The 14,296-nt window shown below is 36.5% G+C and overlaps 1 protein-coding gene across 6 annotated transcripts in view; it reads right to left on the bottom strand.

Annotated features, from left to right (window-relative positions):
- The window catches only part of RABGAP1L (RAB GTPase activating protein 1 like), an 800,696-nt gene that overhangs the window by 711,065 nt on the left and 75,335 nt on the right, over positions 1-14,296 (bottom strand). For all 6 annotated transcript variants that reach the window (XM_078000298.1, XM_015123648.3, XM_078000303.1 and 3 more), the window contains 2 exons: positions 7,346-7,556; positions 3,374-3,548 (listed from right to left, as the gene is read on the bottom strand). In XM_078000298.1, the coding sequence (XP_077856424.1) occupies positions 3,374-3,548; positions 7,346-7,556 (386 nt within the window). The remainder of the gene's footprint in view (positions 1-3,373; positions 3,549-7,345; positions 7,557-14,296) is intronic.

Below are 14,296 nucleotides of genomic sequence, written 5' to 3'. Positions count from 1 at the left end.
AATAAGAATAAATATCTTCCCAATGATGCCCTTGATATTTATCAAGAAATATCTCTGAATGCCTTTAACACCAGATGATAAAAAACATGCTCCTATAATGTAACACTCAAGAGTTTCTAATACTGAATAGTATCCTAAAACATACAAATATCATCAAAATCTGCTTTGAATAGAATGGTTACACTAGCTAGTAGAAACATAATCTTAAAAAGACTCAACACTTTAAAAGTATCTTATTAAAAGTTTTATATAATACATCCACAAAGATGCAACAAGAACAGGTGCCTCCTTGTATTTTTTTTACTACACTTTCTGATACCTTGCTTGGTCTGCAATTCTTCAGCAGAAGCCTAGCATATCATTCTCCTTATACAGAGATCATTGACCTCAAGATACTTCTGGTTGGATTGTCCAACCATTTTGCCATAGATTACTGAAATCTACTCCAGCAGGGTCCTGTAGAAGCACAGCAAAGTGTTTGTTGCAAGTCAAATGTGTCCTAACCCTTCTGTGGGACCTCCTAATCCTTGTGTCACAGGTGTCCAAGACAGTCATCACCCTCACTGGGATTCCCTTCTACCACTGTTGGTGCCTGCAGTTTGAGGGGTTTTATAGTGAAATAAGCATCACAGTGACAGTAGTGGCAGCCATGTTGCTACTCCTGCTTCAGAAATCTTCCTTTAACGACAAACCTCTTCAGCTCTCATCCATGAGCTCTGTAAAAAAATAAAATAAATAAATAAATAAATAAATGTGTGGCATTACTGGACAGTACATACTTAAGCAGTAAGAATGTTTGTCACCTGGTTCCTGAACTATCTGCAAACAGTTTGTGCCCATCAAGAGGGACTGAAATACTAACGACTAAAGGTGTTCATCACAGAACAGAAAACTTCTGGGAACTAGACAACCAGATGGCCAGTAAATGTAACTAAAAGACTTCAGATTAATTAAAAGCATAATTATTTTTTAGGGCAGAGAGGAAGATGTTGGACAGCTTCTGTAAAAGGGTCAGATAAAATACAAAAAGTAACTGGAATGCAAGCTATGTTGCCAATAAATCCCTTTATAAAACATAACTAAAATACAAAAATCCACATTTGTGTTTTAGAATATGTAAGCAACAGGAAAGTTGTTACTGAAAACTGTATGGCTCTTCAAAGTCAAAGACTTCAATTTAAAACCCAGCTCTCTCACCCAGTCTCTTAGCCACAGGATAAACAAAGGGTAATCACACAATTTATCATCCAAACCACAACACTTTTGAGAATAAAAATGAGGGTATTAGTAATAACCTGGAAAATAAGCATAAAGTAGAACTGCTCCAGGCAAAGAGAAACATAAAGTCACTTGTCTAATAAGACCAACCTGGTCATGGGCTGTTATGAGTATCAAATGAATGCTTAGCACAGTGCCTGGCATAAGCTCTCTATTTATACTGGGTTATTCCTCATTTAGAACTGATGTCTCATTCATTACCTGGAGGAGGATTTTTAAATTTTTTTAAAAAGAAATAATGTTTCATAAGAAGGTTTAATGACCACTGTCATGTATTTCTCCTTCAAACAATATATTTTACCACTAATGCCTGCATAATGTAACACTTTCTAAAATGCACTCTAAAAAATTTATAATAGATGGAGATAACTTGCTTACAACGTGCAATGGAACAAATATGCTCTCTAGAAATCGAGAGCATTTATTTAATACTATATCCAAAATGGTCTGGCCAAGAATTTCCTATAGTTTTTTTCCACTGTTTACCTACCATAATAAGCTCTCAAAAATAACAAACATTTCCCCTACTCTAAACCCAAGTGAATGCTATAATCCAAAAGAAGACAGTTTCATACCATTAGTTATGGAAACCTCTTGCAGCAATTCAGTTTCCTTCTGCAGCAGCATTTCTCTCTCCAAGCAGCAGGTTCTCCAGGTCTTCAAAGCTCATTTCCTTGCTGTTGAGTTCCAGTGATTCAGAAATCACACAGGTGTGTTAAATGATGGCTGCCAACATGAAATGCCAGGATTCTACCATCTGCTTCCCCACCTCTGTAGTGGAGTTCGTAAGGATCAGAAATAGCCCCCCTCATTCACAAAAACATACATATTCCTTCAGCATATTTATATTCACTACTATATGCCAGGCACACTAGCAGCAAACTTACACGCATTCACTCTCTTATCTATCAGACCATTTTGAATAAGAAGTCAGTATACACATAGATATGTAAGTGCTGGGGAAAAAAATAGATAAAACCCCATCTAAAAAACAAAACACAAAACTTCAACTTCTTCCATAAGGCATGGGTTCTGACAGATAATTTCTACAGTTACACTCTAAATTTTATGCATCTGTGCATGTTCAGTTTAGTGTAAAGCAAACTGATTACCAGGGCACAAGAACTGACACCACATCATGCTTTGTATCAAACTCACAGAAATCTACATTTCCATGAATTCCCATTTTGTGGCCAGAAATAAACCCAAAACTCCTGTTAACAGAATGATTTATTCATGTTTCATGATACAAGCTAGAATAACTATTGCTTTCAGCACTTTCTGCTGATAATTTATTTTTTTACAAGCAAACATACCTGAGACATTGCCATCCACACACATTTATGAATGCCTTTGAAATGGCTGCAAGTACTAAGAGTTTAATAGTGCAACATTTTAAAATTGGGGATAATTCAACAGATGTAGAAAATAAGATTTCCCTATGCATTTAACAGCATTTAATCTAAACCATTTCTCCTAACAATAATCTACCAATTAATAATTGCTATAAAAAAAACTTACTGGCATTTTCAAAGGACAACAAGTTGTTATACCCGCTCTATGTGAGCATTTGTATTTTTAATTAAGCCAGTTCTCTGAAGCAAAATATAGCCTCTGAGCAAGAAAGCACAAAACAAATAATCACCAGTGAAAACCACACAGATCAATAAAATAATATTAATGCAATATCTAAATGAAAGCAATATGCAACTATCCAGCCCATCAGAGAAACAGGTATCATTATAGGCACTTTTTTATATCACATGGAAAAATCTACTAGGGCAAAGTAATAAGAGAACTGCAAAAATAGTCTCCCTTCTGAGCATAGGTAATTCACTACCATGGTTTGGTAGAAAGGCAACTCATCCAGTTGTATTTTTCTATGACAATTGCTAAGCTGTGAGAGTGCCCTACCTACGCAGATATACCGCACTTGACTTTCCACATTCAGTTCTATGTCATTACAAATACTAATTTTGTCTTTAGAAATATGCTCCAAATTTATGTAATATATTTATACAACAGTGAAATTAGAGCTCAAAAAGGTTACCCTAATTCATCTCTATAGCAAATTGCTACACTATAGTATACTTACTGCCTCTTTAATTTCACAGGAGAAAACATGTATCTGAAATTCTTCTGAACCATGGGAACTCTCTGTAAATGCAAAGCAATTGCTCTCTGTTGTTCCGTCATGTCCACGTGCACAGAATAAAACCTTATAGATTGGAAAAGATGCTATCTCCACATTGCTGGATTGGTCTATGATTCTGTAGAACAGTAATGAAAAGTTAGATAAAATATTAACTATCGAAGAACAAAGATATATTTCCAGTTAGGTTTAAAAAAAAAAAAGAACAAATAGTTTTACTATGACAATATATGATATATAAACATAACTATCTTTTTTCCCCTTTCTTTGTTTCTTTCTTTTGAAACACGGTTTCGCTCTTTCCCCCAGGCTGGAGTGAAGTGGCCCAATCTTGGCTCATTGCAACTTCCACCTCCCGAGTTTGAGTGATTCTCCCGCTTCAGCCTCCCAAGTACCGGGATTACAGGTGCCCGCCATCACACTGGGCTAATTTTTGTATTTTTTGTAGAGACGGGGTTTTGCCATGTTGGCCAGGCTGGTCTTGAACTCCTGACCACAAGTGATCCACCCTGCCTTGGCCTCCCAGAGTGCTAGGATTATAGGCATGAGCTACTGCACCCGGCCAATCAAAAGTATCTTAAAAATCACAAAAATAAACTGGAACTAACAATGCAAGAGAGAACAAATTATCTTCATTTTCATTACACACACACACACACATGCAAACACACACACACATACACACAAATTCTTTATTATCTTCTGACAATTTCTTCACTCTTATGTTTCCTATGATCCAACTCATTTACTCCAAAGCTAAGTATACATGCCTGGTAACAACTATATCACCCATCCCTAAAATCTAGTCTTTTTCAGTTATGACAAAAGGAATGCCAGTCTAGAACAGTATAGACTATCCCTAAAGAGCCCACTTCTATTCTCAGCAGCACCTATTAGTTTATCTAAGCCCCAGTTCATTATTCAACTGAGGTCCTTTCTACCACAGACAAGGTCAGGTGGTTCCAAAGATGAATTCAACAACAGAATACAACAGCTGAAAGGAGTCTGTGGGATTTGGAAGCAAATAATTCTCTGACTTTCCCTACACAAATCCTAAGTCCTGGCTGGGCACAGTGGCTCACGCCTGTAATCCCAGCACTTTAGGAAGTCGAGATGGGTGGATCACTTGAGGTCTGGAGTTCGAGACCAGTCTGACCAACATGGTAAAATCTCATCTCTACTAATAAACACAAAAATCAGCCGGGCATGGTGATGGGCACCTGTATTCCCAGCTATTCAGGAGGCTGAGGCATGAGAATCACTTGAACTCACGAGGCATAGGTTTCAGTGCACCGAGATCATGCCACTGCACTCCACTCTGGGCGACAGAGTGAAACTGTGTCTCAAAAACAAAAATGAAAACAAAACAAAAAACAATCCTAAGTCCTGGACTGATCTACACATTCAAGACCCCTTCAAGATCTGAAATTAAGAAACTGAGGGGTAAGGGGACAACCCCAGGAATAAAGAGGCAAGTCAAAACACTAAATCTCTGTCAAGGTGTGTTTGGCAAATTGAAGCTAAACAGATAACATAGAAGACATTTTGAAAACAATTTTTCTTTAAAAAGACATCTTGACATTTTTAGACGCCAACATATAAACAATATACATGCAAAACCCCTTCCTGAAAAATTCCAAGCATTTTTACCAAAATTTTCTAAATTTATATCGCTATTATTTTAGTACTCGGAACTTACCTAAGTTTTCCCACATTCTAAACTTTAGAGAATGAGGCAAATTAGACAGGGTTTTAAAAAGATTAAAGCAACTTTCAGAGAATATTCCAGGCTCAAGACAAATTCAACCTCCTCTCTTTGACCTGGTCTGCTTATTTGTTCATTCAACAAATATTTGCTAAAATCTTGCAATGAATCACTTACTTCCCTAGCCACTGACGCTACAGCAGGGAAAAATACAAAGAAGCTATTCTCACAAGCTTATAATCTAGTGAAGAAGATATCCAATAAACTAATAAGCAAATAAATATAATATCTATTCAAAGAAAAGTGCTATTTAAAAAAAAAGCCCAGTATGAAGAAAGAGGGTTACATGATATAACCAAGGAAGTCTTCTTATGATAAAATGTTTACTAAGATGAAACAAAAAACATTGGAAAATCAGGGAAAGATTTACTTAGGGAGAATAAAGATAATATGCCAAGGTCCTGGGGCGGGAAGTGTGACTGATAAGTCCTATGAGAATGAACACAGAGGCTAGGATAACTGGAATGTAGTGAATGAAGAGAGAGAAAGGGAGAGGAAAGTGGTACTAACATTGCAAGTAAACAAATCTTCATATTCTTGCATACCTTACACACACACACACACAAATCTGCATCTTCTTTTGATGAATGAAGAGAGAGAAGGGAGGAGGGAGACAGAAGGACAGAGAGTGAGAGAGAAGGGAGTCCTCTTGAATAAGATTAGTATCCTTATAAAAGAAACCCCAGAGAGCTCTTACACTCTCTTCTACCATGAGAGAACACATGAACCAGGAAGCAGGCCCTCACCAGACACCAAATATGCTGGAGCTTTGATCTAGGAACTCCCAACCACAAGAACTGTGAAAAATAATTATCTGTTGTATGTAAACCACCAGTCTATGGCAGTTTGTTATAGCAGCACAAACAGGCTAAGAAGAAAGGAAGGAAGGAGGAGGAGGAAGGGAAGAACAAGTTGGAGCAATAGGTCAACAGTGGCTAACCATGATAAGGATTTCAAATATAACCACAAGTGTGACTGAGGCAAAGACTGAATGTAGAAGAATAACATTGTCTGACTTTTTTTTTTTTAATTGAGATGGGATCTCTGTCACCCAGGCTGGAGTGCTGTAGCGTGATCTCCGCTCACTGCAACCTCCATCTCCCGAGTTTGAGCGAATTCTCCTGCCTCAGCCTCCTAATTAGCTGGGATTACAGGCATGCGCCACCACACCTGGCGAATTTTTGTATTATTTTGCCCAGGCTGGTCTCGAACTCCTGACCTCAAGTGATTCATCCGCCTCAGCCTCCCAAAGTGCTGGGATTACAGGTATGAGCCACCACACCCGGCCCTGAGTTACATTTAAAGAAACTAAAGGTTCAGCTGACATAATGTATTATTCCTAATTAAGCATAAGAGGAAAAAGTCATTTTGCTTCTTTCCAGTCTAATGTAAGTAACTTAAAATCTATGGCTCACTCCAGTTTCTTTCAACCACTATTACTTGACAAGCTGAAGGCAGATTTTTATGCTCATTCAGGATAGAGAAATGCACATTACAAGTATTTTTACAGTTTTATTTCTATTTATAATATTCTAAGCGTAATTGTTGATATGGGCTTGGATCTGCAGCCCCATCCAAATCTCATGTCAAATTGTAATCGCCAGTGTTGGAGGTGGTGCCTGGTGAAAGGTGACTGGATCATGGGGGCAGTTTCTTATGAATGGTTTAGCCATCCCCTCAGTGCTGTTCTCATGATAGTTGAGTTCTCATGAAACCTGGTTGTTTAAAAGTGTGTGGCACCTCCCCCCTCTCTCTTGCTCCTGCTCCTGCCATATAAGACGATTCTGCTTCCCCTTGACTTCTGCCATGATTGTAAGTTTCCTGAGGCCTCCCTCCCAGAAGCTGAGCAGATGGCCAGCATCATGTTTCCTTTACAGCCTGCAGAACCAAGAGCCAGTTAAACCTTTTCTCTTGATCAATTATCCAATCTCAGATATTTCTTTATTGCAGTGCAAGAATAGACTAATACAATTGTTCAAATGCCCCCTTTCAAACAGTGAACACAGTCTTAAGCCTAAACATGTTTACTTTGCATGTCTACAGTGAGTTCACAGCAAGTCCTACACCTGATGATGCTGTAACATCTTTGCCACTACCCAAAAGACTTAATACGTGTCTAGGGAAAAAAAAAAAAAAAAATTAGAGCTTACCTCACAGAACCTTCTGGAACATTTGGTACATACAGGGTAACAGGAAAGGGGTACTGACTGGAAGATTTCATGGTTGCCATTGCCCGTAAAGCCTCTACTTCATTACGTGGGGAAGAAACCTTCATACATCCTAAGTAGGTCAGTTTATTAAATAAAACACTATCTTCTTCAGGTAGTCCACCTGGAGAAGATGGTCTGGGTGTACAAATTTCTGAAGAAACAAAAAAAGAAACACTCAAAAGTCAATGCAAAACTCCACCATCATTATAATCTTGCCAATGCCCAAAAAGAAATGAAATATTTCAAATAAAATATAGGTCTCTCTGTATTTTCATTTCTTTTATATTTTAACATTTTAGGATTTAAAATCTAGGATTCTAGGATTTTATAATCCTAAATCTTATGTCAGAGTTCCAGAGTCAGCCATTTCATACTTTCAAGTCTCTCAAAATATTATCTTACTTAACTATAAGTTCTTCAGATGAGAGAAAAAATTTAAGCTTTATATTTAAAAAAAATCAAAAATATAGACTACAAGTATGTAAAAGAAAACAGAACCTCTGGTCTCCAAACTCACTATGCCAAAGCAAAAGATAAGCTTGGGAACCGAGTCACACAATACTGCCTTCTTTTTGTTCCCAGATAGCTGTAAATTCACAACCCTGTGTCATAGCCTCATCCATATGCCAGGTTCCCACAACGATAGAAGGGCACATATCTCCCCAGATGGCTTCCCTCACAGATTACTCACAAGGAAATTCCTTGTGAGCCCCTAAATCTTTTAAAATATGTATCCTCCCTATAAACTAGCTCTAAAGCTGAGTTCTGTCAAATCTCATCCTGACAATTTCAATTATCAGCTTATCTTCACAGACACAGGACAAGACCAGAAATCATCCCTTCACTTACACTAAGATGAATGTGTAACTGGCTTTTTCCTCTACTTCTTTTCACATGTAAAATGTAGATTTATTGAGGCTAGTCAAAGCCTCATAAGAAAGCAACCATTTGCCTTACCGCCTACCTTTCCCTCTTTTTTAACTTGTTCTTGCACTTTCCCCTCTAAACGCTGAAGTTCCCAAAACCCCTCTAGAAAAGCACAGGTCACAGTTACTCCTGTGACCTATGTTTTTCCCAGGTACATACTAAACCCTTGACTAAGTAAACCTCTACAGATTGAGACCTGCCACTTTTTGGTTAACAAGTGATATAGAACAATAAGGAGAAAAAAACTACACTAAAGATAGTGCGAATCAGCCCCAAAATAATGAGGACTAAACAAAAGTAAATCAGTTAAAAGTTTCTCTTGACTGTAAAGATCCTTCACTGCACCACATTTATTAAGCAGCCTAACTTCCTAAGCAAAAAAAAAGCTATGTTAAAATGTTACATCTCATACCAACAACAAATGTCAAGCTCCTTACTTCCCTCACTCCTGGTTTGCTGGCTTCTATGAACTATGTTAAGTGTTCCAGTGGAATTTTTTTTTTCTCAAAATAATTATTTTTGAAGAATGAATCTATGATTGCTTCAACCAATTCCATCCCCATCATAATGAAATTCTTTAAAAAAAAAAAAAAAAAAAAAACTGTTCATTTTATTCTAACAACAGCAGGCAGCCAAGGTCCAATTGTGGTTAGAGAGCATCCATCTGCGTATACCAGGTAGTATAACATTCTCCCTTCATGCCCCTACCCAAAATCCACATTCTGCTTGGCTTCCCCTTTGTTACCTACATTCATGCTGCACAAAATTAAGCATAAATGTATCACTTGAACTAGGTCCTTGCAGAATTTTCAGACTGCCATTACCAGGATTCCTCTTGTAGGATAGGATTTTAATAAATAATTCACAGAAGTCATTTCAAATTCCCCCACTGCAGCTCCTAAATATTATACTAAAATACGCAACTTCACCACTGACTTTTTTGTTAAGGAACTAAAGCCATTCAAAATGAACTACTTCATCTACCATATTCTTCAACCACTGAAACATGTTTCTCTCCCTGTTTCAGTCAGTTCATTACAATGTATTTCAAAAGGCATAAATAAAAACCTACAAATACATTTTAATATGTTTAAATTATTTTGTATTAGATTATTATATACATGTAGGTTATTACATACTTTTCTTAATGTAACAAGCACTTATGCAGCAACAATAAGACTGATGAGCCTGGGTGATTAAGTAATTCAAGTGATCTAACATAGTGTGTAACTAGAGTCTTAAAAAAATAAAAAATATAAGATGAATGGGAACTAGGGAGAAACAATAAAAATAATATTTAAAAAAAGAGAAAAGAGGAGGCCAAAAAGAAGTTGTTTGAAGAGGTATTTTACAAATCTGTGTAAACCAAGATTCATGACTCTATAAATCCCAAATATAAAACGGTACAGAAACTGAACCAAAAATAACAAATGATAGAATTGGCAGATAAGGCCTATAAAACGACTATTATAAATATGATCAAGGATTTAAAGATAAACATCTAACAAAATAAGAAGAAAAATGAAAGACATAAAAAAGAACCAAAAGAAATTCTAGAGCTGAAAAAATATAAGATCTGAAGTAAAATATTCCCCAGGTGGATATAACAGCAGTTTCTAAATTGCAGAAGAAGAATGTTAAAGGAAGTTCCTTGGGCTACAGGAAAATGATACAGAGAAAACTGAAGAGCACAAGAAGTTAAATATGAGAAAAAGACATATTCCTTGCTCTTTAATTTCTTCAAAATATAACAGACTATTTAAAGCCAAAAAGAAAAACACCCAGGAGGTGGAGGTTGCAGTGAGCAGAGATCCTGCCATTGCACTCCAACCTATGCAAGTATTTTTGTAGAATTTGTAACCTATGTATTAGTGAAAGGAATGAGAGCAGAAGCATAAAATCTAGAAGGTAACAAAAGATTCTTACAATGTACATGAAGTGTTATGATAGTATTAGAATGTACATGAGTTAGAGTTGGGTTATAAACTCCAGAGCAACTACTAAAATAATAAAACAAAATTATATAGCTAATGTGCCAATGATGGAGATAAAATAGAACATTAAAAATAATCTAGAAGGCAGGAAAGGAGGGGGAAAAACAAAAACAGAAGAGACAAAGAGAAAACAAACAGCAAGACAGTAAGTACACTTAGATCCAAATATATTAAAAATTACAACAAAAGTAAATGGTCAGCTGGGCGCAGTGGCGCATGCCTGTAATCCCAGCACTTTGGGAGGCCAAGGCGGGCAGATCATGAGGTCAAGAGATCGAGACCATCCTCGCCAACATAGCGAAACCCCATCTCTACTAAAAAAATATATATATATATTAGCTGGGTGTGGTGGCGTGCACCTGTAGTTCCAGCTACTCGGGAGGCTGAGGCAGGAGAATTGCTTGAACCCAGGAGGTGGAGGTTGCAGTGAGCTGAGATCGTGCTATTGCACTCCAGCCTAGGCAGCAAGAATGAAACTCCATTTCAAAAAAAAAAAAAAGTTAATGGTCAGCTTTTTCTGTAAAGGGTCATATGATAAATATTTTAGGTTTTGTGGGCCAAGAGACAAAATCTACAATATTATGCAAGTATTTATACAAGTGAGAAAACAACCCTCCACAGATTTTTTAACAAAATTTACAACTTAATTATGAATACTAAAATTTGAATTTCATATAAGTGTCATATGTCACAGTATTATTCTCCTTTGGATATATTTCAGCCATTTAAACATGTAAAAACCATTTTTACTTTGCAAACCACACCATAAACAAGTAAGAAGTGGAATTTGGCCCACAGATAGTAGTTTACTTACCCTAGTCTAAACCCAACTAAAAGACAGAGATTATCAAACTGGATTTTCAAAAGGTATCTATGATAAACACTCTTTAAAGATAAAAATAGGTGAAAATTTTTTTTAAAAAAAGGAAAAACAAAAATATATACCATGTAAACACTAATTATAAGAAACCAAAAGTGGCTATATTAACATAAGAAAAACTAGACTTCAGGACAAGGAATTTTAACAAAAAGAAAAGGGATATTTCACAATGCTAAAACGGTCAATTCATTAAGAAAACACAAAAATTCTAAGTGACTGTGCCCTTAATAGCAGAACTTCAAAATAGCTGAAGCAAAATCAGACTCAAGATGATTGAATTGGACCAGTCAAATTGAAGTGATAAGTCTGTTATAATCTGTTATAATCTCTCTCTCCCACTGTTATAATTTATCTCTCCCACAGATTGTAACTGAAAACTCTTGACAGAATATAAAAAGCAACTACCTGAGGACTCTTTCCTTCTTTTTTCATTGAGATGGGGTTTTGCTATGTTGCGCAGGCTGGTCTTGAGCTCCTGAGCTCAAGTGATCTGCCCACTTTGGCTTCCCAAAGCGCTGGGATTATAGGCGTGAGCCACCACATCCAGCCTCTTTTTAAAAAGTAAACAGGAACAGCCAGATTGGAGAGGAAAGTAAAAACCTGAACCTCTGTTACGGTGGTGAGTTTTCCATTTTTCTCATCATCACCTCCCAGCTTTGATCTAAGGGTGGCCTGAGTTGCAGAACAGCAGTGAGCAACAAAACAAAGAAATCCAATCTTTCTGGCCAAATAACAGAAAAAGAAGTCCCTGCAAACTAGAGAGTATCTGAGAAATCATGACTTGTTTCTGTTTTGTTTTCTCTCCCAGTTCTACCGCTAGCCCCAACCACAGAACTACCTGAAATGCTGGTAGTGGCGGTAGTACTGTAAGCATCTACAACCTGGAGGAAAAGAAGTGTCTCAAAGGCTGAAATACTGAAGCAAAGAGGCCCCTATAACCCAAAAATGGAAAAGAAAATCTCTTATTATTTTTTCCTCTCGTTTCTCTCACCACTTTGTCCTAAAGTTAGCTCCAGACATGAGATTCTGCACAACAGCACAAAGCAGCAAAAACTCTAAGAAAGAAACCTGTCTTTCTACAGAGGGGTAGAAGGAAAATGGGCCCAAGGAGTGTGGGGAAATCTCAGAGAGGAGAGAGCTGAAGAAGTTTACACCTAATTCTGTGTGTAAACTAACTGTGTATGCATGTGGAACAGACTGAAGAAGCACAGCAAAGGTTTTGAGAATTGAAAATACTTCGGAACCAGAAAGCAAGACAGATCTTGCAGTCTGGACACAACCAGGTGGAATGTCTGCTTTAAAAAAAAAAAAAAAAAGTCAACATTCTTCAGAGGATTTTAACAAGAAATAGTCTCAAAATATAATATTCAAAAAATCTGGGGAACAAGCCAATTACTCAACAAACAAAAAAACACAAAAGGGTGACCTATTCTCAAGTGAAAAAATAATTCACAGATCAATCCCAAGATGTCCCAATGCTGAAATCATCAAACACTTTAAAATTGATATAATAATACTCCATAAAATAAACGTGAAAACACTTGTAATGAATAAAAATATTAAAACTATCAACAGAGAAACAAAAAAACTTTAAAAAACCAATTTAAATTTTAAAACAGAAAAATACAATATCTAAAATTAAAAATTCATCAGAAGAGATCTCAATAGCAGAATGGAGATTAACAAAGTAAAGAGTCAGTGAGCTTGAACATAGGGAAAACAATGAAAAGAGCCAAGGAATTGTAAAAACAGTATAGAAATGTCTACCATTTTTGTCTATTGAGTTCCAGAAGAGAAAGAGATTCGTGTAGAAACAAAACAATTACCAACAAATAATGGGTGAAAACTTCCCAAATTTGGTTAAAGATATAAAGTTACAGATTCAAGAATCTCAGTGATCCAAAAAAAAAGATAAACTCAAAGAAAACCACTCACAGATAATCAAACTGCTGAAAAGAAAACGATGAAATAAAAGTACTAAAAGCAAAGAAAAATAACACATTACAAATAGGAAAACACTGATTAAAATCACTTCAGATTCCTTGTCAGAAACAATGGAGATGAGAAGACATTGGAAAAGCATTTTTAAAGTGCTCAAGGAAATATATGTATGGCTGTTGAAAGCAAAATATATTAGACTGGTAGGTTTTTCAATGTATGTAAATGTAATACATATGTCAGTATCAGGAATGAGAGGATATTAATACATATCCTGCAGACATTAAAAGGATAATAAGAAAATATTACTCTGTAACAGAGAAACAACTCTTTCCCCATACTTAGGTGAAATTGACCAATTCCTTGAAAGATGAAAACACCAAAGTACACTCAAGAAGAAACAGATAACCTGAATGGTCTTTTGCACTCAGATTTAAATTTTTTTTTTTGAGATGGAGTCTCACTCTGTTGACCAGGCTGGAGTGCAGTGGTGTGATCTCAGCTCACTGCAACCTCTGCCTCCTGGGTTCAAACGATTCTCCTGCCTCAGCCTCCCAAGTAACTGGGATTACAGGCATGCAGGCACCACCATGCCTGGCTAATTTTTGTATTTTAGTAGATACAGGGGTCTCACCACGTTGACCAGGCTGGTCTTGAACTCCTGACCTCAAGTAATCCACCCACCCTGGCCTCCCAAAGTGCTGGTATTACAGGTGTGAGCCACCATGCCCAGTCCAAACTTAAATTTTTCTATAATGATATGCATCTATCTTTTCCTTTTCTGATTTGGCTTTTCCTACCCTGACAATCACAAAAATACACTCCATTTTTCCTTCTTACAGGCTTATTTTTCACATTTAAATATTTTATTCACTAAAAATAATTTTTATGTACAACTAAGGAAATTAATTTTATTTTATTCCACTCAAAGATGCAACTGTCCTAACACCATTTACTGCATAGTTACCATTTCCTCCATAGTTACCATTTCCTCCAGTGATATGTGAAGCGGATTCTGTCATGTACTGAAATCCTTTATATACATAGGTTTGTTTCTGGTACCCTGTTCTAGTGATTTACTTCTATAACAAAGCAATACCACATTGGTTTAATCACTGTAACTCTGTAGTCTATCTTAATACATAACGTTCT

This window comes from Macaca mulatta, chromosome 1, assembly GCF_049350105.2.
Source record: "Macaca mulatta isolate MMU2019108-1 chromosome 1, T2T-MMU8v2.0, whole genome shotgun sequence".
NCBI classification, from domain to species: Eukaryota; Metazoa; Chordata; class Mammalia; order Primates; family Cercopithecidae; genus Macaca; species Macaca mulatta.
Note: the sequence above shows the minus strand (reverse complement) of the source record. Positions and strands in the feature narration are given on the sequence as shown.